General features: G+C 47.5%; 1 protein-coding gene across 2 annotated transcripts in view; it reads left to right on the forward strand.

Annotated features, from left to right (window-relative positions):
• The window catches only part of TXNRD1 (thioredoxin reductase 1), a 63,017-nt gene extending 60,175 nt beyond the window's left edge, over positions 1-2,842 (forward strand). For both annotated transcript variants that reach the window (XM_061417141.1, XM_061417139.1), the window contains exon 14: positions 971-2,842. In XM_061417141.1, the coding sequence (XP_061273125.1) occupies positions 971-1,033 (63 nt within the window). In that variant the 3' untranslated portion in view covers positions 1,034-2,842. The remainder of the gene's footprint in view (positions 1-970) is intronic.
• Positions 2,843-23,971: the final 21,129 nt, after the last annotated feature.

Consider the following 23,971-nt stretch of genomic DNA (forward strand, 5'->3'; position numbering starts at 1 on the left):
ACAGGAGGTGCAGGAAAAGCACCTTGGTGCTCAGGGCTTGTGTTCCCAAGTGATGCTTTCCACTTCCCCACCTTGGCCAGAGCAAGCCCCTGTCCCCGACATCCCTGTCCAGTAGGGCAGGAATGTATAACATATGTCCATACAGGGTCATCACAGGGAGGTGAAGGCACCATTTGTTTTGGAAACAGAAATATCACAGTAGGGTTAACACGAAGAAGGATCAGATTTGACAGAAAAGAAGCAAGATACCTAAGACTTACTAATTTATGACATATCAACAGTAGTGGAAATAGAGGAATTAAGAATCAATTTCAAGCGCATGGCCTGAGCAGCCAAGTAGTGGTGATGCCGATCACCGGGAGGAGCTGGGTTAAGGGAAGACAGAGGGTCAGTGCTGGACAGAGTTAAGTCGGAAGAGGTGTGGGTCCGGTCTTACTGTCATGGAGCTCAGGAGAGACGGTGGCTGGAGAGGCCCAGCCTCAACGGATCTCTCCAGCCAACTCAGTCTGCCTGAAAGGGAGTAGTCGACTGAAGGAGATCATGATAAGAGTGTCTAAAGGGAGAGAGCTGAGGATGAGCTCAGGAAGGGGGACACACACGGGGTTCTAACCACATTATGAAGCTGTCTGAGCTGGGTGGGCACAAGGGTATTTGAAATAGTACACTTTATTCCTTTCTGTGTATCCAGAATATTTCATGGTGTGTTTCTTTTAGAGAATTAATAAGCAACCAGAGAGATTGTTTTAATCACTTCATAAATCACATGCTAATAATAAGTGCTTTATTAGGTAGAGCCTACATTTTCTCTGCTTTACCTTGGTGAAATGCTTACCTTGGTCGTATTACCCCTCTGTTGTGTACATTTTAAGTACTCGGCCAAGTCATCCTTTGTACATATGGTGTTATCTCAACTCCTCTGCTAACTTTCACCCCAGTGTCTGAAACTCTCATGTTGTCTCCGCCCCTGCAGGTGTTCACGACTCTGTCGGTGACCAAGCGCTCCGGGGGAAACATCCTCCAGACCGGTTGCTGAGGTTAAGCCCCAATGTAGATGCTGCTGCCTAGACTCCAAACCACTGATGTGTTTCTTGCCCAAGTCCAAGGCGAAGTGCTGCGAAAGGCTCTCGGGTTTGGCACCTGCGTGTCCCGTGCTTACACTCCTCGAGGCCCCCTTGGATCTCACGGGCGGGAGGTGATTCGTGGAAGGCAGGCAGCATTGCATTGGGGTTACCGTGATGGACTGAAAACTGGCTCTTGGCAGAGCATCAGAGCGATGCGTCCATGAAGTCACCAGCCCCAAGCCCCTCGTGGTGGGTGGTGATGGAACCGTCAAAGCAGTTTTCTCTTGGCCTTTCCTTTGTGGGTTTTCTTACGCTCACCGTCAAGCTTTCTAATGTTGATTCTTTTTTCACTTTTTCTTCTCGGTGTTAGTGATACTAGAGATGATAGCAAACAATTTTGGTCCAAAAGCAAGTCATGGCTACCATGTGCACATACAAGCGACTCATCACCGGGAAAGCATGGGGAAGCTCCCAGGCTCGTCCCGGGAGAGACCGCCTTGTGGCCCACGTCTCCTCCCAGAACAAGGGAAGCACGGTTGGCCAGTTTGCTCACATGCCACACCACTGGTGATTGTTTCTAGTTCTGTTTAGAAGAGGCAGTGGCTACCCGGCCAGCCTATCTGAAGGAGTCTCCACCACAGAGGACTCGGTAGTGCCGTGTGGTTTCCACATTCTTCATCATGGAGGCAGATGTACACCTGAAATGGGGAAAAACAAAAGATGTCTTTATTTAGCCTGTTGTGTGCTGGTCTAAGTGAGCTGAGATCTATTGCAATGGAAAACATTTAGCGCTTGTTTAAAACTGTTTTGGGGAGTAGCTTTGGCTTTAAGCTGAAATCACAAGATACCACAGCTTTATTTTTCATGTGTGCTAGGTATCTATCCCTTCGAGAACTACATTCATAGGAAAAAAGCCTCTCTACACTTGAAAATTTAACTTTTGTGGTAATTGCTTTGCTTTTAAAAGGAAGCTGTTAATATCATAATTTATTATTTTTGAACACAGGTGGATGTGAAGGATTTTCATTTAAAAACCAAGTGGGTTTGACTTTTTCTTTTGACTGTACTTGGTGGAATTTGGGCAGAAGTGTTCATGCTCTGCCAGCATTCCAACTCGGATTATCACAAAGAGGTATTAACCCTGCAGTTAGAGATTTCCGGCTACAGCTACTGACTGTGCGTTATATCTAGGCCGTGTCCCCTCTGCAGAAGTAGAATGTTAAATATGCTGTGGCCGGCAGGCCTCCCACCAGCAGTTCTTGCAGCCCCCCAGCCCTCTTTTGGGGTCTTCCCTCTGTGTGTCTTTCTCAGCCACAACACTGAGCGGTTGATTCAAAGTCCGTTTCTCGATCACCTCAGGGAACTCGGTGTCTGCCCAGCATTCGGTCAGCAGGGCCCCTGACCTCCCACGGCCCTGCCTCACCCCATCCCATCTGGTTGTGTGGAGAGAAGGGAAAAAGGAAAAAGAGAGGGGAATTGAGGCAGCTGACTGTGTTCGGTTTTATTTATTATTTTTTAAAATTTTTTATTTTCCCCTCCAAGTCTGCCAATTTCTGAAACTAGAGCACAGGCAGTACAGGGTGATCAAGCCTAATCATGTTGTGATTCTGTCTTCTTCGTGGAATGGAATCTTCTGCCCCCACAAGAAGAATCCCACCTTATAGACTTGTCTCTGTAATCGCCTGGTGTATTGAAACTCATTAAATTCCATGTATTTTTGTTATAAATATTCTGGAAGAAAAAAAAAAGCAATGTGAAACATTAAAAGGTATTAATATCCACCGTGTTGTGCCTTCTTACTGAATGGTAGTCCCGGGATCGTTTGCCTGAGAACTGAATGGACTTTAGGACTCATGTTGGTGATGCTGAGAATTCGGTGCTCAGTTTCATTGATGCTGCACTGTCGGGCCTGGTCGATGTGCTGAGGTTCATATTTTAGTCTTGTTGACCCATTGCAGATGGTAGGTAGCGTGTGAGACTTCTCAGCCTCCATATTTGGGGCTTCCCCAGTGGCTCAGTGGTAAAGAATCTACCTGCAGTGTGGAAGACCCAGATTCGATCCCTGGATCAGGAATATCCCCTGGAAAAGGGCATGGCAACCTACTCCAGTATTGTTGCCTGGAGAATCCCATGGTCAGAGGAGGCTGCTGCTGCTGCTGCTGCTAAGTCAGTTCAGTCGTGTCCGACTCTGTGTGACCCCATAGACGGCGGCCCACCAGGCTCCCCTGTCCCTGGGATTCTCCAGGCAAGAACACTAGAGTGAGTTGCCATTTCCTCCTCCAATGCATGAAAGTGAAAAGTGAAAGTGAAGTCGCTCAGTCGTGTCCGACTCTTTTCGACCCCATGGACTGCAGCCTACCAGGCTCCTCCATCCATGGGATTTTCCAGGCAAGAGTACTGGAGTGGGGTGCCATTGCCTTCTCCGCACTGTGGTTTAGAACACCTTAAAAGGTCTAAGAAACAACATCCAGGGTGTGGTTTTCAGTGGGTCACAAAGGGACATGGCTGAAGCAACTTGGCACTTAGCACGCACGTATTTGTACCAGCCAATTCTTTATAATGAATCTATTACCTGTATCTATCTGCCTACTCATCCTCTACTGGTCCACTTTATCTAGAGAACTTGGACCAAAACAAACATCTCACCTCTGAAGGTGTGTGTGGTCAGGTAGGGTGGGTGAATGTACATCTCCTCCACAGATACTAGGTACCAGGTACTGTTCTCAGCAGGAGAGTTCAGCAGTCAACAAGAAACATCAGTAATCCTTGTCAAAAATTATATAGAAGGAAACAAGCAAAAATAACTAAATAGATCAACTGTATTGAATGTCAGATAGTGTTAAGTATCCTGGAGAAAAACCTAAACAGGGAAGGGGAGAGGTCTGTAGGGCGTGGGGAGTGGAATTTTAATGAAAGTGGTAGAGGTAGACCCCATGGAGAAGGTGACCTTTGAACACAGGTGAAAGCAATCCTGGGGGAAAGCATTCCAGGCAGAGGTCACCAAATGTAAAGGCCCTGAGGCAGAGAAGGACTGGGTGGGGGAAATGTCAAAGTGTAGCATGGTGGGTGAAGCCGAGAAAGAATGAGTGAAGGTCAGAGATAACAAGAAGGGGCAAATCAGGTAGGATCCAGAGTGTGAGCCAGTGGAGGGCTCTGAGCAGAGGAGGGTGTGACCGCTCTCCCAGGTGGCCAGGAACACTGGGCTGAGGGCGGCCGAGGCTTTGCACCAGGTGGAGGGCGCTGCAGTGGTCGCGGGGAGAGGGATGGTGTTTCAGCTGAAGGTGGGAGTAGAACTAACAGGACATGGTGTTGGGTTGAATGTTGCGGAGCAGGGGTGGGGGGGCTGGAGAAAGAATGATGATTCCCCTGTCTGGAGCTTCAACACTGGAAGGATTGAGGCTAGAGGTGCCATTTCACTGAGATGGGAAAACTGGAGGAGGGGCAGGTTGGAGGGGGATATCAGAAGCTGGAGTTGAGGGTGGTGGGTCTCAGGTGCAGGAGGCAGAGGTGGTGCTGGATTGGAGTCAGTGTCTACACAGCAGGTGTAACGGCAGCCATGAGATGAGTTGGTGGTGGTGAAGGAGGGAAGGGTGTAAGGGCAGGTTTGGGCCCTGTACAACTCGGAACTAGACTCTACACCCTCGGTTCCTCACTTTTATCCACTAAGTACTAAGAAAAAAAGACCTAGTGTTTACAAAGACATTTGAGACCTTTTACAAAATGCTTTAAAATATGAAGGGGAAAAAAATGCAGCAAAATTATAATGGACAAATCTTGAAATGCCTCCTATAATATTTTAGCCAATGAAATACCATTGGATCCATTGCCCCTATATTTGTTTTTTGTTGTTTTGGGTTTGGTTTAATTTTGTTTTTTTCGCTGCACTGGGTTATTATTGCGGTGCGAGAGCTCCAGAGCGTGCAGGCTCAGGAGTTGTGGCCGTGGGCTTAGCTGCTCCCTGGTGTATGGGATCTTAGTTCCCTGACCAGGGATTGAACCCGCATCCCCTGCATTGGAAAGCGGATTCTTAACCACTGGACCACCAGAGAAGCCCCCACTGCTTGTGTATTTGTAAATGTTAGATTGAACACAGGAAGGGCTGCCTTCATTATATTTGGAATGATGTGGGAGTAACTAAAGCCAGCACAAGGGCGTGGAGATAACAGAGGCCTTAAATTGGCCCTGAGAAGAGCTATAAAGAGATGAAACATTATTAATGAGAACTGCGGTCAGGAAGTAGAACTGTACCTTCAGGTCACTTGATGTGCAGTGACTTGTTCTGTTAATCTTTGTAAGAACCCTCAGAACTGTGGTACCCGTTTTTCAGGTGAGCAAAGTAAGGCTGGGACTCACTTGGCTTTTACGCCAGCTCACATGGCTTGTAAAGCGCAGAAAGGGAAGGTGCGCCGCCTAGTGTCTACCTCTGAGAAGAGCAGGCTGCTGCTTTGCAGCCCTGTTACTTTGCTTTAAACACAAACTACTCTCCTGAAGAAACAAAGCCACAGAACTAAAAAGTTGCAGAAAATCAAAAGAAAAAGAAAAATACCTTAGCAGATAATGCCAGAGAAACTCAATTACTGTATGTATAACTATAAAATAGCATCAAAACTAGGCATAAAACAGAGTAAAGACCTAAATATATATCGTACAACCATAGAGTTTATGTGGTAAATACTGAAAATATCTCTGTAATGTAGAGGTGGAGAAAAACTTCATATACCATGGCCTCAAGGTTATAAACCACAGGGAATGTCCTGGTGGTCCGGTGGTTAAGACTCCATCTCTTACTGATATGGGCCTGGATTCAATCCCTGGTTGGGGAATTAAGATCCCACAAGCTGCATATTGTGCCCCCCCTTCCCACAAAAAAAATCCACAAAGCATAAGGCAAAATGACTGCATCAAAAGGTCTGACCACAAAGACCACCCTGGACAAGTTATTAGAGAGACGTCATCAGGCGAAGACAATTTCAGTGTCGAAAACTGACAAGAGATTTAGACCCAGGTGACAGTGAGAAATTCCGGGTCATCAATAAGAAGACAGGAGCCCCAAAAGAAGGAGGCAAAGGACACTGACTTGGTTATTCCTCGCAGAGGAAACCCCAGTCTTTACGAGAGGGGTGTGTGTGTGCTCAGTTGCTCAGTCATGTCCAACTCTTTGTGACCCCATGGACTGTATGTAGCCCACCAGGTTCCTCTGTCTGTGGAATTTTCCAGGCAAGAATACTGAAGTGGGTAACCATTTCCTAGGGGATCTTCCTCACCCAGAGATCAAACCCGCGTCTCCTATGTCTCCTGCATCAACAGGTGGATTCTTTACCACTATGACACCTGGGAAGCCCAAGAGATGAGAGATGTGCAAACTCATGAGTGATTAAGAGGTGAATGGAAATAACGGGAGGCCACTTCACACTCGACAGACCTGAGACAGTAAGCTGTTTAAGGCCGAGTGAAGGGACTCCCAGGCTCTCCTGGGGTGAGAGTAGACCACTGGCTTCCCGGTGTTTAGGCAGATCAAGCATTGCACACTGTGATCTAGCAGTCCTGCTCCTGGGCATCAGCCCTGGCGAAGTTGATGGATCTCTCATGTGTCCGTAAGGGAATGTGCATACAAATGTCCTGTGGCATCATTTGTGGTGTTGGGAGGTTGGACTCAATCCTGACATCTCTCGTGAGGGATGGACTGGTGGGCCAGGAGGAGGCAGGATGATGAAATAGTATTATGAGATGTACCATGATATGTGTGGGAAAAAACAATAGGGAAGAGAATGAACCCGACAGCCAGTTGTGTACATTGTAAAGATGCTCGAACACCCACCAAGGACCCCTGCACACTTTCAGCAGATCAGAGCAGCTGAGTGCAGAGCACAGAGTAGGAAACCATGGCAGTAAAGGGAAGTTGAAGAAAGAGGACATCGCCCTGATGCTGGTAGGCGGGAGTCCCTGGCAGGTGAGTCTTAGCTTCTCAGTGGCCTTCTTTTCTTCCCCTTTAAACAGGGGTAATAACAGTGCTCATCTCCCAGAGTTGCCAGAGGATTAAGTTGTTTATGCACATGGTCAAACGCTTAGAATAGCAGTGGGCACAAAGAGGGTGCTGGGTGAGTGGCTGCTGTTATTATTATTTGAATGTGAATAATGCATTTCTCAGCATATGAGATCTGAAAATGTGAACGGGCAACATTGTCAAGTTCAAGACAGTTCCCTGTCTCTACTCCAGTCTGGCTCCCTCCTGCCTACAACAGCCTCCAAATGTCATTCCAGGGCCCCAAGCCAGGGAGTCCTTTGGGAATTGGGGAGCACACTCCACATTTTAAAATACCTCCCAGGGGACCCTGAGCCCAGCTGGTGAGGAGTGTGTCTCAGAGCCTCAGCTGATGCTCCAGGATGTGAGGGTGACCCTGGGGAGAATGCAGGGTCAGCCGGAAGGAGAGGCAGAAGGAAAGGCCCGCCTCTGCCTCAGGGCCAAGTGCGGAGAACAGGAAGAAAGGCCCCTCCATGCGCTGGGCCCATCATCACCAGGAACCCTCACCGGCCTCATCTGAGTGTGTGTGGGCTGTGTGTGGGCTGTGTGTTCAGTCGTGTCCAACTCTTCGCAATCCCAGACTGTAGCCCACCAGGCTCCCCTGTCCATGGAATTCTGCAGGCAAGAATACTGGAGGGGGTTGCCATTTCCTTCTCCACCTCATTGGAGAGTAGTTACAAAATTAAACAAAGGAAAACACAGCCTTGCATTGTGTCTTCCCCTTTAGGAGCCCTATAAAGTGACGGGCTGTTGTCAGGAGCTAATACTCCCCACTCTCCCCCAAAACCCTAGTGTGGGAAGGGGATTTTGTGCGGGTGCTCTAGGGCGTGTGTATGTGGCGGGGTGGTTGGTTCTGTCACAGGCACCTCCCTTCCTGGCTCCTTTCTTGCTATAGTGAATTTGAGCCTAATTGTTGGTGAAATGAATTTCTCATGGTGAAAATGAGGAGACAGGAACATGATTTGGAATGCAATTACCTTGCCTCCTGTGTGGCTCACACAGCTCAACAACTGCCTTCTAAATTTCTTTTTATGATTCTTGTGGCATTCTGCCGGAGTCCACACTGAGGGCCATTAAGTAAAGGAAGGGAAGAAAAGATCAGGGCTGGGCCTGCCCAGGGTCACTTCTGGTGTGTGTGGGGTGCCCCCCGCCACCCCATGCGAATTTCAAGAGCCGTGCTTCACAAGGGCTTAGCTCACTGTCACTGTTATAAACTCTGCTCCTTCCCTGAGCCTCTGAAATAAGGATATTCTAATAAAAACACCGCCTCTGCCTCACGCGATGAGGTGCTTACATGCACTGTTTCATTTGGCTCCCAGATGGACCAAAGAGCTGGGCATTATTGTCCCATTTTCCAGAAGAACCTCTGGGTGGTAACATGCACAGAAAGGGGACAATCTGGTTTTAGCCAGATTAAAACAAGAAGGAAGGACCCAGGCAGGGTCCCTGGATGGCCAGCCCCAGAGAGCCCTGCCCACCTCCATCTGCTGAATGAGAGAGAAAGACACGTGTGTCTTATCTGGACCACTCTTTGAAGATACAGCACTTTGGGGCCTCTGATACAGCAGCTTAGCTGTCTGTACTTTAACTAATAGAGATATTCATTTTTTGTTTTCCAGAAAAGATTTAATGATATGAGAAAAAGCTTATAGGTTATAGCTCAGGGGGGAAAAGTCAGTACATGAAAAGAGGATTCTTAAGAAAAAAAAGATTCTTAGGGCAAGAATATGAAACCATATGATACTGTTATGGGGGATACATGTCGTTATACATTTGTCTAATTAAACCCTAGAATGTACAAAACCAAGAGTGAACCCTGAGGGAATCCACGGGCTTTCCGTGATAATGTGTCAGGGTGGACTGTAATGCACATGCCATTTTGGTGGAGGTGCTGATGGTGGGTTGGCTGTGTGTGTGTGTGTTTGTGTGTGTGTGTAGGGGCAGGGAATATGTGGGAAATTTCTGTAAGTTTTGTTCAGTTTTGCTGTGAACCTAAGACTGCTTTAGGCTTCCCTTGTAGCTCAGCTGGTAAAGAATCTGCCTGCAATGCGGGAGACCTGGGTTCGATGCCTGGGTTGGGAAGATCCCCTGGAGAAGGGAAAGATCCCACTGCAGTATTCTGGCCCGGAGAATCCCATGGACTGTGCAAAAAGAGTCGGACAAGACTGAGTGACTTTCACGTCACTAAAACTGCTATAAAAAATAAAATCTTTTTTTTTTTTTTTAAACCCCAGCTATATAGGTATACACCAAATGTGGGAGACCCACATGTTTTTCTGGGGTGTGACCTCGGCCTTCTCACAGCTCACTGAGACACACGCGTTTATCGAACGCAACGCTGGACTTGGGGCTTTGTGTCCCAGGGAATAACTCTCTCTGTAAGATGCTCAGTAGGTTCCCCAAGGTTCAGCTGGCCCTGAGGACCAGCATCCCTCCCGCCAATGAGAGAGCAAGAATCCAGGGATCACAAGAAAATCAAGCCTGTTACTATGTAAGCGAGCATCACATGACACGTGGTATATCACAGAGTGACAGTTTATGACAGCGGTAGGCATTTCTGTGCATGTTTTTGATATTAAGCTTAGCATCCTGTGCAATGGTAAGCATGTCCCCCCACCCCCCGTTTTTTCATTCAACACGGCTCCTAAAGCTATTTATAAGAAATACACGCTTCAAGTTATAAGGGCTGATTTTTAGGGTCTGTGGATATCTCCTAGAATCTTGAGTTTAGTTATGGATAATGACAGGATGTGACTCTCTTGAAACTTTGTTCATTAGATTCACGAGGTGTTGTGTCTGAGACGAGTAAGAGAGTTAATTGTATTTATAATGAAATTCATTAGAGCATAAATAAAATACATTAATATTTTATTCGTTATGATGAAGGGCTGCAGGGCAGGCCAGTGCCATGCTGGGAACAGGGAGTTTGAGCTATTGCTCCATTTTGGCACCTTCCCTGCTCCTTTGTTCAGATACACTGGGGCCCAGGGGCACTCACACAGGCACGCTTGTGCTGCACGTCTACACCGAGGCCCCTCGTGCAGCAGGAGGAAGAATAGTGTCCACGTGACACATCCTTTCTGGAAGCAAACACATGTCAGGTGTGATCTAATGGAACCTCCATTCCTTGGGTATAACAATAGAAACAGAGAGACCCCAAGTGGTCTGACGTTCTGTGGGAAACAGGAGCCCCAGGTCCTACTGAGAGATGCCCTGTGTAGCTGGGAACCTTCTCGGTAGGTTCTGTGCCCTCTGCCTGGGCTCCCCTTCCTTCAGGAGAGAAGGGGTCCTGGGAAGGGGCTGCTCTTGAAGCTCAACGAAGCACCTTCCAGCCTTCCTCATGGGGGAAGGAGGAGGAGCAGGTGAAGACCCTGCCCCCACCCCCCGTCCTGCCGAGATCCCTGTGGACTTCCTGTGTGTGTCATCCCAACCCTGATGCACCTTTTGGTCACCTCTGTGTATTTGCTTGGGCTCCTCTCGTGGCTCAGTCAGTAAAGAATCTGCCTGCAGTGCGGGAGACCTGGGTTCGATCCCTGGGTTGGGAAGATCTCCTGGAGGAAGGCATGGCAACCCACTCCAGTATTCTTGCCTGGAGAATCCCCGTGGACTTTACCCTGCCAGGCTCCTCTGTCCATGGGGTTGCAAAGAATTGGACATGACTGAGCGACTAAGCACAGCACAGCATACCTTAGAGTGGGCTTCCCTGGTGGCTTCCTGGTAAACACATTTATTTGAAAACAAAAACACATATGTCAAAATCATAAACGGGAACCCACCTCATTTGCCATAAATAGACAGCAACTTTTTAAATAAATACTTCACTTGAATATCCGAGCTCCCAGGAGGACAAGTGAAACTAGCCATCCTAATGCAGTCTCCTTTCCCTCTTTTCCTTGCTGGAAGGCTTGGATACTAGTTAAACCATCATTAGGCAGTCTCAGCATCTGCTTGAAAACCTCTTCTCTTGGGATCCTCCTTGTTATGTTCTTTTTTTTTTGTTCTCATTGCATCCGAGACCAGTCAGTTCTCTCTGTGAATAAAACCAGCGAGAACACTTCTGTGTACATTTCAAAGCATACAGGGCACAGAGAATGCTGGCTGGGCTGAGGTGTGTTAATTCATCAACGGGTGGGGGGGAAACCTCTTGTCAATATTTGCAGAGAAGAGAAGTCTCCACAAAGTAGAAAGGCCACATTATGGAAATGGAATGTTTTGTGCAGAGAGAAGTTTTAGAATCAGAGAAGGTCAGTGCAGAGGCTCAGAGGGCGAAGTACTTGTACATAAGAATACGGCAAAGGCCAGTCTACTGACTGAGAAATAAAATGAGACTTTGTAACCTAGCCCTCCCCGTGGCCCCAGAGTCCCATGTGAGGAAACAACAGGCATTTCCCAGGGATGGTTTTGTGGATAAATCTAGATGTTTATGCCAGAAGGAGCTCGGGGAGAACCACCGCCATGAATCACCACAGTGTCCTGTGTTCTGAAATGGATGGGCTGCTTTGTTCCTCTTCAGTCAAAAAGGATTTAAGGGAGGGTGGCTGAACCAATAGCTTCTATTTTTTAAAATGGAGTTTAAAAATATTTATTTGTTTGCTTGTTTGGCTGTGCTGGGTCTTAGTGTTACACACGGGATTTTTAGTTGAGGCGTGCAAACTCTTAATGGCAGCTTGTGGAACCTAGTTCCCTGACCAGGGATCAAACCTGGGCCCCCTGCTTTGGGAGTGTGGAGTCTGAGCCACTGGGACCACCAGGGAAGTCCCAATAGCTTCTTAAATTTTGGACAAGCTGTGTTCAAATCCTAGCTTACCGTTTGCTGTGTGACTTTGGGCTTGTCATTTAACCTCTCTGGGCCTCAATCACCTCAGCTGTGAAACGAGGTGGAAACATCAGTACCTCCCTCATGTGGCTGTTTCGAGGACTAGATCAGTTAACCTGTCGGTAGGGTACTAAGAGGGCTTCCCTGGTGGCTCAGACAGTAAAGCATCTGTCTGCAGTGTGGGAGGCCTGGGTTCAATCCCTGGGTTGGGAAGATCCCCTGGAGAAGGAAATGGCAACCCACTCAGGTATTCTTGCCTGGAAAATCCCATGGACGGAGGAGCCTGGTAGGCTATTGTCCATGGAGTCACAAAGAGTTGGACACGACTGAGCGACTTTAATTTTCTTTCAGGGTACTGACAGGGGCTTCCCAGATAGCTCTAGTGGTAAAGAATCTACCTGCCAATGCAGGAGATACAAGAGATGTGGGTTCAATCCTTGGGTCAGGAAGATCCCTTGAAGAAGGAAATGGCACCCCATTCTGGTATCCTTGCCTGGAATAAATTGCATAGACAGAGGAGCCTGGTGGGCTATGGTCCACAGGGTCTCATAGAGTTGCACGCGACTGACTGCACACAGAGAGGGTACTGGCAACAGAGCTGGCCTTAGAAAGTACTCCATTGATGATGTTGTTCAGTCCGTCAGTCATGACTGACTCTGCAGCCCCATGAACCCCATGAACTGCAGGACGCCAGGCTTCCCTGTCCTTCACCATCTCTAGGAGTTTGCTCAAACTCATGTCCATTTTCAATGATGCCATCTGACTAGCTCATCCTCTGTCTCCCCCTTCTTCTGTACTCAATCTTTCCCAGCATCAGGGGCTTTTCTGATGAGTCGGGTCTTCACATCAGGTGGCCGTTGGCGTTAGTGATCATTATTGTTCATGAACCATCGGCAGGCTCAGATCTGGCTGTCAGGAGACACTGGCCTTTTCCCAGCCATGCTCGAGAATGTCTTGTGTGATCAGTCAAATGAAACATTTTCTCTTTGGTAACCGGAGCAGTGATTTTGCAAGCAATTGTGCATCCTCAAGAAGGAGGGCATGAGAGACGGGGGTGACCATGTGCTGATACATGGCATAGCACAGGGGCTAGGAATTCGCACTTTGCCATCAGACACGTTGTGGTTTGAACTTGGTCACTGCTACTCACCAGGGCAATCCTGGAGAAGTTATCTACACTCAAGTGTAAAGGAAAGTTGGTAAATGCTCCTGGCTCAGAGGGCTGCTCAGAGACTCAACAGGACAATGATGAAGAAAAGTTCTTGGTACACGGTAAAGCTTGAGTTAAGTGAATTTGCTGCTGCTGCTGCTGCTAAGTCGCTTCAGTTGTGTCCGACTCTGTGCGACCCCATAGACGGCAGCCCACCAGTCTTCCCCATCCCTGGGATTCTCCAAGCAAGAACACCGGAGTGAATTTAGTGATGATAATTCAGTCAAAAGCAGCCCATGGCTGAGGGATTTGCCTCCTGATTATTGGCCCTGTAATCCGTCATCCCACCAAACAGCAGACTCAGACCAACTGCAGGGTCAGTATTTTACTCCGATCCTGACTTTGGGTGACATCCTGCCATTTTCCCACCCTAACCACTTCCAGTCACCCCTCAGCCTGCTGACAGGGTCCCAGAGCCTTGGAGAGCCAGTCCCAGTGGCCAGGCTTTGAGAGGAGCTGGGTGTCAGGAGCGGGTCTTGGGTGGAGATGGGAGCTGTAAGCAGGAGACTGGACCACCTCCCCGCTGCCGCTGGAGCCCTGATTCCTGTTTCCATGCCGCATGGGGGTGGGCAAGGGCCCCAGCTGCAGCTGCAGCTGCAGCCTTCCCTCTGTTAGGAGAGGAGTGAGTTGCCCAACCCGGGGGCTGGAGAGAGGCGCTGAGCATGCTCAGCACGTCCTTTCCCCTTTGAGAGCACCCTGTCCCAGGAAGAATACTTCCTGCCCACACTGTAGCCCACTCCCAGCGGTTTAGAGAGGTGGGCCCCTGGTGGGAGTGGTGGCGGGGAGAGGCCTGCAGAGGCCCAGACCCACCCTGTGACGGGCTGCAAATTCATGCCCCAGTGGCCTCTCAGGCGCCTTGCACGTGGTCCCTGATCTCCTACCCCATGGCTTCTGTAGGGATGAGCCGCTGTGCATGGAATATTACTCAGACAGAAAAAGGAACACAAATCAGAAAATTATTACAGAATAGACTGTTCGGCCTTTGGGACAGAGACTGTATCTGTTTTGTTCACTTACCCCCTGGGCCTAATGTAATAGGTATCCAATAAACCTATATTGAATAAATAACAGAAAAGTATGTAGCTGGTCTGTGAATATACCACCTATACAAAGATGTTTGTTGCAGCATTATTTATCAATGTAATAGTGAAAAATGATTTTTTATAGTCTGGTTAGAAGTTTGTGGTATTGAATATGATGCTGCTGCTAAGTCGCTTCAGTCGTGTCCGACTGTGTGACCCCATAGACGGCAGCCCACCAGCCTCTGCCATCCCTGGGATTCTCCAGGCAAGAACACTGGAGTGGGTTGCCATTTCCTTCTCCAATGCATGAAAGTGAAAAATGAAAGTGAAGTCGCTCAGTCGTGTCCTACTCTTAGCGACCCCATGGACTGCAGCCCACCAGGCTCCTCCATCCACGGGATTTTCCAGGCAAGAGTACTGGAGTGGGGTGCCATTGCCTTCTCCAGAATATGATGAAATGGATGCTATTATTAGAATCAAGGTGAGGACTATAAAAAACCATTAGAAACTTATGGAATATAAAGGAAAAGGGTATAAATGAAATCCAATAATACTGTGATTAAAACAATATAAACATGGAAATTTGTATGGATTAAGATTGGAAGGCATGCTTAGAAATAAAGCTATTATTGTGTAAACTCAGTGGGCTTATGAGCAATGAAGAAACACATTTGATAAAGTTTTATAGTGGATTCTAGAATATTTTCTGAAAATCTTTTAAAGAAATCCTGGCAGTACTTTCTAAACAGATGAGCCAGTTGTTTGCTGTTTTCCAGGGTCTGTTTGGTGAGCTGTGAAAGGTCCCTTTGGACGGGGGGGCTTCTGAAAATTTCCATCTCTGCACGTCCTGGTGCAGAGCAGTTAGGACCTGACAAAGTTATTCTTGGCAAATGTGATCTGTCTGAGTTCTCAGCACAAAGAGCCTCCAGCAGCTGAGGTGCTAGAATCTGTGCTGGTAAAACCTGGTCCAGAGTGGGGATCTAACAGAGGGCTTTTCAGGCTTTTATTTCCAAGTCTGTTCCTTCTCCTCTTCCTCTTCTCTCTTTTCGATTTTGGTAAACAACCCAGGGGTGTATCCTGCACTCTTCCAGGTCCATGTGGTTGGAACACGGGGAAGGATGGCTTCTCCCGATTCCTCCCCTACCCTGCTCTGTCCCAGCCCAGCCCAGACCTGTGCCCTCCCCCCACCCCAGCCACGGGGCTGCCCTCATCCACCCCTCCCACCCTGGCACCCGCCTGTGGTCTCCCAGAGAACCCCAGCCCTCTGCGCCTGCTCTCACACCTCCTCCCGGTGGGCCACCCGTGTCCTTAATGCCACAGCTCGATTCTGTGGGACCTGCTGGTGTCTTGCCCGGGCACTTAGGGAAACTTACTTCTGTAACTGCAGCTTCGCACTATCCTGGGCTTCGTTTGCAGCAACCGCACCCTGGGACACCAAAATAGGTCTCTGAGGAGGTCCAGGTGGGGCTGGCCTGGGCACTGCCCCACACAGCCAGGGCGCCAGGGCACAGAGGGCCCCAGCGTCACCAGGTCGGGCAGAAGCCAAGCGGGGCCACTGGGAGCAATTCTACCATGGCTCCTGGTGGGCCCTTCCTTCTCCTCAAATTTCTGGGCCTTCCACTTAGGTAAGTTAGAGTAGACTCCTGCAGGTCAGCTTTGGGGGCTGACAGACGAGAAGGAACTTAGTCTTTATCTGACCCCCTTTTATTTCCCAGTGCCGCCGTTTACTTGGGCAAGTTTGTATGTGTGATTTCTTTTTTTTTTTTTTTGGCTGCGTGGCATGTGGAACTTTCCCAACCACCCAGGTATCAAACCCATAACCCCTGCATCGGAAGCATGGAGTTTTGACCACTGGACCACCCGAGAAGTCTACCTGGGCAAGTTTAATAACTGCTCTCACCTATTCAGTGCCAGCTGGGTATATGCTGAGAGTTTTGTATGCTCCATTCTCTGCAGTCTTCTCCACAGCTCTGTACTCTTCAGAGATGAGGCCCAGAAAGGGCAAGCTACTGGCCCAGGGACGCCCAGCTTGCAGTTGGTGAAGCCAGGATCCAAACACAGATGGATTTTCCTCCCAAGCTGCTGACTTCATCCTTACCCTGCCTTCCCTCCTTTTGTCCCGCTAAGCCAGTTTCCCTCACAAAGCAGCAAAAAGAGCACAGACCATGGTTCTTTCTCCAAAAATCTGAGCTACAAAAATTCTGGCCTCTGAAAGTTGTTTTTTTCTTTTTTAAACATACTTCTAGCTCCAAAATATATCTAGTGGCAAAACCTGACCTGAGCTGCCACGAGGCTGTTTGTGGTCTTGAATTGTCTCACTTACTGTCAATCTTCATGTGTTTTACTGAGGAAATCGTAATGAGTTGGATTGTGGGTCTGCCCTGGAATCTTCTGGAGGTACAAGATGGTGCATAGAATATACACTGTGGTGTTTCTCTAGAATCCAGAAAATTCTGAATTCTGAAGTACATCTGGTCCCAAGGGATTCAGATAAGCGCCATGAATCTGTATTAAACTGCCCACTAACCTCACAGGGGCCCGGTGCTCACCCACCCCCTGCAGGAACTCGTCAGATGTAGGCAATTTGGTCATAAAGGTCAAAAGTTGATGCTCTTTGACTCAGCAATTCCTCTTCTAGGAATTTCTTCTGAGGATTTAGGAATAAGGATATTCATCCCAGCAAAAATCTAGGGACAGCCTACACATCCCAAACTAGAGAAACAGTTAAAATAAGAGCTGGTACACTCATACAGGGGAACGTGATGTAACCATTAAAACTACTTCTTGCCTTATAAATTTAGTACTGTGGAAAAATACTAAGTGGCCAGGGTGTGGGGAACCCAAATTACAAAATGGTCCGTACTATATGGTCCCATTTTTGTGAAAGGGGGAGAGAAAACGACAAGAAAGAACAGTGTCAGTGCATTTCCACTCCTGGAAGAACCGTTGCCTGCTTTGCATCTCTCTCCTAGACAAAGGGCGGCCCCGTGCTGTCAGAGCGCTGAGCTGGCTGAACTGGCTTTTGATCTGTGATAATGAAGGACACCGTCTGTCCATCCTTATGTCACTAGGACCCTTCCTGTCCTCATCCCTGCTCTCCCAGAGTGAGGGGCCCGGGCTCAGGTGGCCAAAGCCCCCAAACAGATTTTAGTTGGGCAGTTTCCACAACCTGATGTGGGGTCATTCAGGGATTCTTTTCACCCATTCCTTCAACAAAGGTCTTTTATTTGCGGAGCACCATGCTTGATGCCAAGGGTGTGGAAATGAACAAGACGAGAGGCTGTGGCTGTGTCTATTCATCTCTGTCTGCCATGTTTAGCACGGGACCTGGCACCTCCTAGGTGGGGCTGGCCAGACGAGTGATGGATGAACAGGGTCCCTGTCATGGTCTAAGGAGGGAAAGAGATGAAGAAATAAGCTTGAGAAAGTGTTGTTGGTGGCATGTCCCAGGGCGGGGGGGCTCGGAGCACGGGAGGGAAAATTTATTCTCGGGGGAGGGGGATGGGATGTCTGGTGCTAACTCAGCCTTTATTGGTTTCACAAGCACACTCTCTGGAAGGATGATCTCATCACACCGAACTGCACGGTTAAGTCCAGCTCAAAGAACAAGCTTATTCAGTGCCTCAGAGCAAATAGGGTGAATGAATGCCTGTGAGGAGCTGGGACAAAGGGGCCCTCCTGTACATCCCTAGTAAAGGCTGGTGACAAAAAAAAAGACAATTTAGTCTCTTGCCTACTCAACCCAGCTGGGTCTCTTCTCCTTTGCTCTATCAAGTCAAGAGGACAGTGGGAAGGGGCGGAATCCTGGGGAATTCACAGGTGGAACCAATTTACTTTTCAGAATCCTTTCCCTGCCCTAAAAATTCCTTGCAATCTGTTTATCCCTCCCTCCCCAAAACCCCTGACAACCAGTGATCTTTGTGCCATCTCCATAGTTTTGCCTTTTCCAGAATATCATCCAATTGGAGGGGCATCCCTGGTGGTCCAGTGGCTAGGACTCACTCTCCCAATCCAGGGAGTTCGATTCCTGGTCAGGAAACTAGATCCCACATGTTGCAACTAGGAGTTCAAATACTGCAACTGCAAAAAGATATCCTGCATGCCACAACAAAGACTGAAGATCCCAGTATAGGATCTTTTCACATGGGCTTCCTTCACTTAGTAATATTATGCGTTTAATGTCCCTGTGTGTCTTTTCATGGCTTGACGGTTTGTGCCTTTTTAGTACCGAATAGTATCCCATTCAAAGAAGGCAATGGCACCCCACTCCAGTGTTCTTGCCTGGAGAATCCCATGGACGGAGGAGCCTGGTGGGCTACCGTCCATGGGGTCGCACAGAGTCGGACACGACTGAAGCGACTTAGCAGCAGCAGCAGCAGCATTCCATTGTCTGAATGTACCACAGTTTATGAGTTCCTCCACCTGCTGAAGGACATCTTGATTGCTTTCAGGTTTTGGCGATTATGAACAAAGCCTTCATAGACACCAGCATGCACATTTTTGTGTGGACATAAGTTTCCAACTCCTTTGGGTAAATCCTGATGGAATAACTTGGTTCGTGGCCATTCTGCTTCCTGGTTCATGACCCAGCAGGAAGGACCTGGAGAGGAGATGCACAGTCAAGGGCAGGACCAGAGGTGATGTGGATCTGGGCACCAACAGACAACTGGGATTTTAAAAGGTTTGTAAATCAAAGATAATATCTTCATTGCCTGCTTCATAGAACTGTGGGGGGTGGGTGTGTCAAGTGAGATAAGGGATGCAAGAATGCCCAGTTAAATATAAAGTGTGAACCTGTGAGGTTTGAGGTTTTATATTTGTGTGGTACCCATTTTGCCACTGTATGGAGGCACTTGATAATATTATCTGCTTAACTTTATTTTCATTTCAACCAGTTTTTAAACTTTGTTGAATTTTTTAAATTTTATTTTTTATTGAAGTGTGGTAAATTTACAGTGTTGTGCCAATCCCTGCTGTATAGCAAAGTGACTCAGTTATACACATATACGTAATTTAAAAAAATATTTATGCTTATTAAAATTAGTCTTTTAACAAGTAGTCCAGAGTGCCTGCTCTGTGCTGGAAACCAGGTTCTGGGGTTTCAGTGATAAACTGAAGGATTCACTCACCTAGATCTGACTTTCCATCGAGAGCCCCTTGCCCACTTCAAATGACAATACACGTGGAGCTGCAGATGTAAGCTAGACGCTCTGAGGACACCAGAGGCACTGGGGTATCTGGCCTTCATGGCGCAATGAGTAGCGGACACATGCAAGGGGACGTGGGCAAGGGAAGCCCCATGTCAGCCTGGAGCCTTCCTGCATCGCCCTCCCAAACCTGAAGAGTTTCCTCTTGACCTTTTGGAGGTAGTCAGAGAGACGGCTGTCTATCCACCAACCAGAAAATACAGCCACCTGTAGATTCCTGATCACCATGAGGTCACTTCAGTTCTTTAAATGGGGTTTGTGGGTTCCCTTCGCTTAATAACAATTCTAACTATGCACTGAATGCTCTAGATATTATTCCAGACACCATTCTAAACTGTTTACATGCAGTAACGCATGTAAAATTCTCACAACTCCATGAGGGTAGGTCCTGTATTATTCTTTTCATATTCAGTTTTTCAGATGAGGATGCTGAGGTAGAGAAAGGTGAAACAGCTTGTCAAAGGTCCCAGCTGATAATCCGCAGGGTTAGGATATAAACCCAGGCAGACTGAACTCAACATTCATTCTCCTAACCTCTAGACTTTGGCATCTTTGATGATACCACAGTGTATAGAATACAGGCCACGTACAGGAGGGGTTCAGGCCTAATAGAGGGAGGCAGGCCTATAAATAAGTAGCTATACTGTGATGCAGTCAGAACTGCGATCATGGTGTATGTCTGATGGTCGAGGAATGTTGAGGGGGAGACTGCCCAGCAAGTGTCTGTCTGCCTTCCTCTCTCCCTTTCCTTCCCTCTTTGGCTCTGTTCCTGCCTTTCTGTCTTCCATCTCCAAATATTGATTGAGCATTTATGATATACAAAGATACGGACCAGGCTATAAGATACACAGGGTCCTGCCCCTGTGGATCTCTGTCAAACGGGGAAAGCAGAGAGTAAGCAGTAATTATACGGATCCCATGAGGCTTGTGTAGATTTATCAAATTGTCTTGGCGTAGTACGTAAAGTCCTCGGTTCCGGGAATGCCCTTAGTCCTGGGTAAATGGGATGATTGGTTATCCTACCTGTGTGAAGGGGAAGCATGAATTATTAACTTCTGTTTGATTTACTTGTAAATTTGGTCATTTGACTTTTTTTTTTTTTTTTTGGCTGTGCCACGTGGTACTCAAGATCTCAGCTCCCTGACCAGGGATTGAACCCAGGCCATAGCAGTGAAAGCCCAGAATCCTAACCACTAGGGCCCCAGGGAACTCCTTTAATTTCTGTTTTTACATGGACTTTCTTTTGATCATTTGAGAGGTTAGATGATGCTTTTGATAGTTTTTAACCAGATGTATCTACTTGTTTGTGAATCAGTGGCTTCTGTCTATTGGCAGAATTTGTCTACTGAGGCAGAAGAGTGGACATTAGAATTACCTGGAGGGAGGAGGGCCCTTTAAAGTAGCCTAAAAATACCAAAGATTTTCTCCTGTCTTTTCCTGAAAGTTTTATGTTTTGCATTAAGTCCATGACCCATTTTAGAGTTAATTTTTGTATTAAGTGTACAGTTTAGGTTGAGAGGGAGCTTTTTATTTTCAATTTCCTTAACAGTTGTGAAAGTGAAAGTCTCTCAGTTGTGTCTGACTCTTTGTGACTCCATGGACTATACAGTCCATGGAATTCTCTAGGCCAGAATACTGGAGTGGGCGTTCCTTTCCCCAGGGGATCTTCCCAACCCATGGATCAAACCCTGGTCTTCCACACTGCAGGTGGATTCTTTACCAGCTGAGCCACAAGGGAAGCCCTAACAGTTGTAGGCATATTCAAATTATCTAGTTCATATTGAGTGAGTTGTAGTTGTGTTTTTCAAGGAATTGGCCCATTTTTATCTAAGTTGTCAGATAATCTGTATTCTCAATAGCTTTTTAAAATTCACTTTCCTCTATTAGTTCCTTTCACACTGAAAAGAGATGCCAATTCCTACCCCAACAGATACCTTCCCCACCCTCTTTCAGGCCATGGAGCTGAGAAATGACAAAAAGCATTATTCTGTATCTCAACCCAGAGCCAGCATCTGGGCTGCCAGGCAGAGCCCGGGATGTGGCAGTCCCAATGTGAGCTGACAGGTTTTCAGGGAAGCAGCTGGCTTTGGGGGCTTCCCAGGTGGCACAGTGGTAAGAATCCCCCTGCTAATGCAGGATATGCAAGAAATGTGGGTTCAACCCCTGGGTCAGGAAGATCCCCTGGAAGAGGGCATGGCAACCCACTCCAGTATTCTTGCCTAGAAAATTCTATGGATAGAGGAGACTGGCAGGCTACAGTCCAGGGGGTCCCAAAGAATCAGACATGACTGAACACACACACTACAACACACAGCAGGCTTTGAGCTTCTCTAAAGTGTCCTGGAATCCGAGAGGGATGAAGACCCTCTAAGTCTGGGGTCCCCAACCTCTGGGATCTAATGCCTGATGATCTCAGGTGGAGCTGATCTAATAATAATAGAAACAAAGTGCACAGTAAATATAATGAACTTGCATTACTCTGAAACCACCCCGCCCCCGTTTCATGGAAAAACTGACTTCCAAATTTTTGGCTCGTGCCAAAAAGTTTTTGGGGACCACTACTCTAAGTCACCCAAGCCTCCCTGGAATGACCTCAGAGGAAGGGAGATACTCCAGGCCCCTTCCTCTCGACCAAGTTTGAGAAGAAATGCTGGGGACCCTGGACACCACTAGGTGGCGCCCTAAACACACAGTTGCTTGCAGTGGCCAATGGTGGCTCCAGGCAGCTCAGCTCAGTGAGAGGAACTCTAGAGTTCAGAGCCTGCAGAGACCCCCCCACCAAGAGCACTGGGCTGGTGGAGTTTGCAGCATTTCTCAGACTTCCCCTGCAGACAAAGGTGCTAAAAGCTTGAGAGGGTGGAGCTGGCTTAGAGATGTCAGAATCACCAAAGAGGAGCTGCGGAGACAGGGCGTCCACCGGGAACCTCTGTCTGATTAGGAAAAAGTGACGCCCAGCAAGTCCTGGAGCAGAATCTGGAAGAATCTACCTGTCTTCATCCAGGTCTGGGTCCCCCACACCACCCTCTTGCCCCAATACCATCTGGCCAATCTAGCCCCCTTATTAAGTAGAGTCCTCTGGAGTCCATGGGGAGGCTGAGATTGGTTGTTTTAGCATCTGTCTGTAACCGAGCACCTTGGCCAAGTGTTAGGCGTGCATCATCTTTGCTAGATTCTGGACTAAGTCTCAATCCTGACTCCACCGCTCGCAGGCTCTGCAACCTTGTAAAGTTCCTTAACCTCTGTGAGCCTCAGGTTCATGTCTGTCGCATGGGGATGACGGCACCCATCTCATAGTGTCGTGACACTCTAGGTGGATGTGCAGGACAAGTTAGTAAGTAAGCAGAGTAAGTGAGCCCTCGACGGATGACGGCACTTTTATTATCGCTCTTGTTACTAGTTTCTGTGCCTGTCCGGCTCCAGCCCCAACAGTACATGTATCTGTTTCCTCCTGCTGCTATAACAAATGTAGTGGCTTAAAACAGTGCAGATCTATTCTCTTAAAAGTTCTAGTGACCAGAAGTCTATGATAAAGGTGTTGGCAGACTGAGTTCTTTCTGGATACTTCCCAGAAGCATTTGTTTCCCCAGCTTCCACAAGTCACCCACATTCCTCAGCTCAGGACCCTGTTCTCACATCCCTCCAACCTCTTGCTTCTATTGTCACATCTCCTCCACCTAACTCCCATCCTGTATCCTCCCTTTAAAAATAAAAGTCTTCACTGAATTTGTTACAATATTGCCACTGTTTCATGTTCTGGTTTTTGGCCACATGTGAGATTTTAGCTCCTTGGCAGGGATTGAACTGGCACCTCCTGCATTGGGAACTGAAGTCTTAGCCACCAGACTGCAGGTGAAATCACCTTCCCTCCCTCTTTTAAGGATGTTTTTTTACCTCAGACCCATTCAGATAATCCAGGATAATGTTGCCATCTCAAGCTCTGTACCTTAATGTTACCCAGTGAGCAAGGGAGCAGTTTGTGAGAGGCTCCAGGGAAAGTTCTCTCTTCCACAGGGCAGAAATGAAAATGACAATCACTCAAGGAGTAGGTGTGTAGAATATGACATATGCAAAAGATTTTCATCACAACTTTGCCTGTAACTGTGAGCAACTCGAAGAAACTGTAGAATTTGGTTAAGTACCTGTTGGCCTATCGATAAAAGATGACCTACTGTTACTTGAAATTATATGGTGTCTATAAGACATGAAGAAAAGTTTAGAGAATAATATTAAGAGCAAAAAAGATGCTCAAAACTGTGTGTGTGTGTGCACGCGTGCTGTGATTATGACAATGTAAACATTATGTGGGTTTATCAGAATTAAATGAGAAGGCCTTTATTAATAAATGGAAATAATTACTTTGTAAGGCTGCTGGGATTTTGAGTAGTTAAAAATACACTTTAAACTATTCTACAGTGGACTCTATATTTTATTTTCCTTAAAGACATTCCCCCCCACCACCATTTATTAAAAAATGGAAATAATTACTTTGTAAGGCTGCTGGGATTTTCAGTAGTTAAAAATACACTTTAAACTACTCTATAGTGGACTCCATATTTTCCTTAAAGACATCCCCCCCCACCACTGTTACTGCAGTAATTTCTGAACAGGCAGACCAATTGGTTGCCATTTTCCA

Source organism: Bos javanicus, chromosome 5 (genome assembly GCF_032452875.1).
Source record: "Bos javanicus breed banteng chromosome 5, ARS-OSU_banteng_1.0, whole genome shotgun sequence".
In the NCBI taxonomy this organism is placed as follows: Eukaryota; Metazoa; Chordata; class Mammalia; order Artiodactyla; family Bovidae; genus Bos; species Bos javanicus.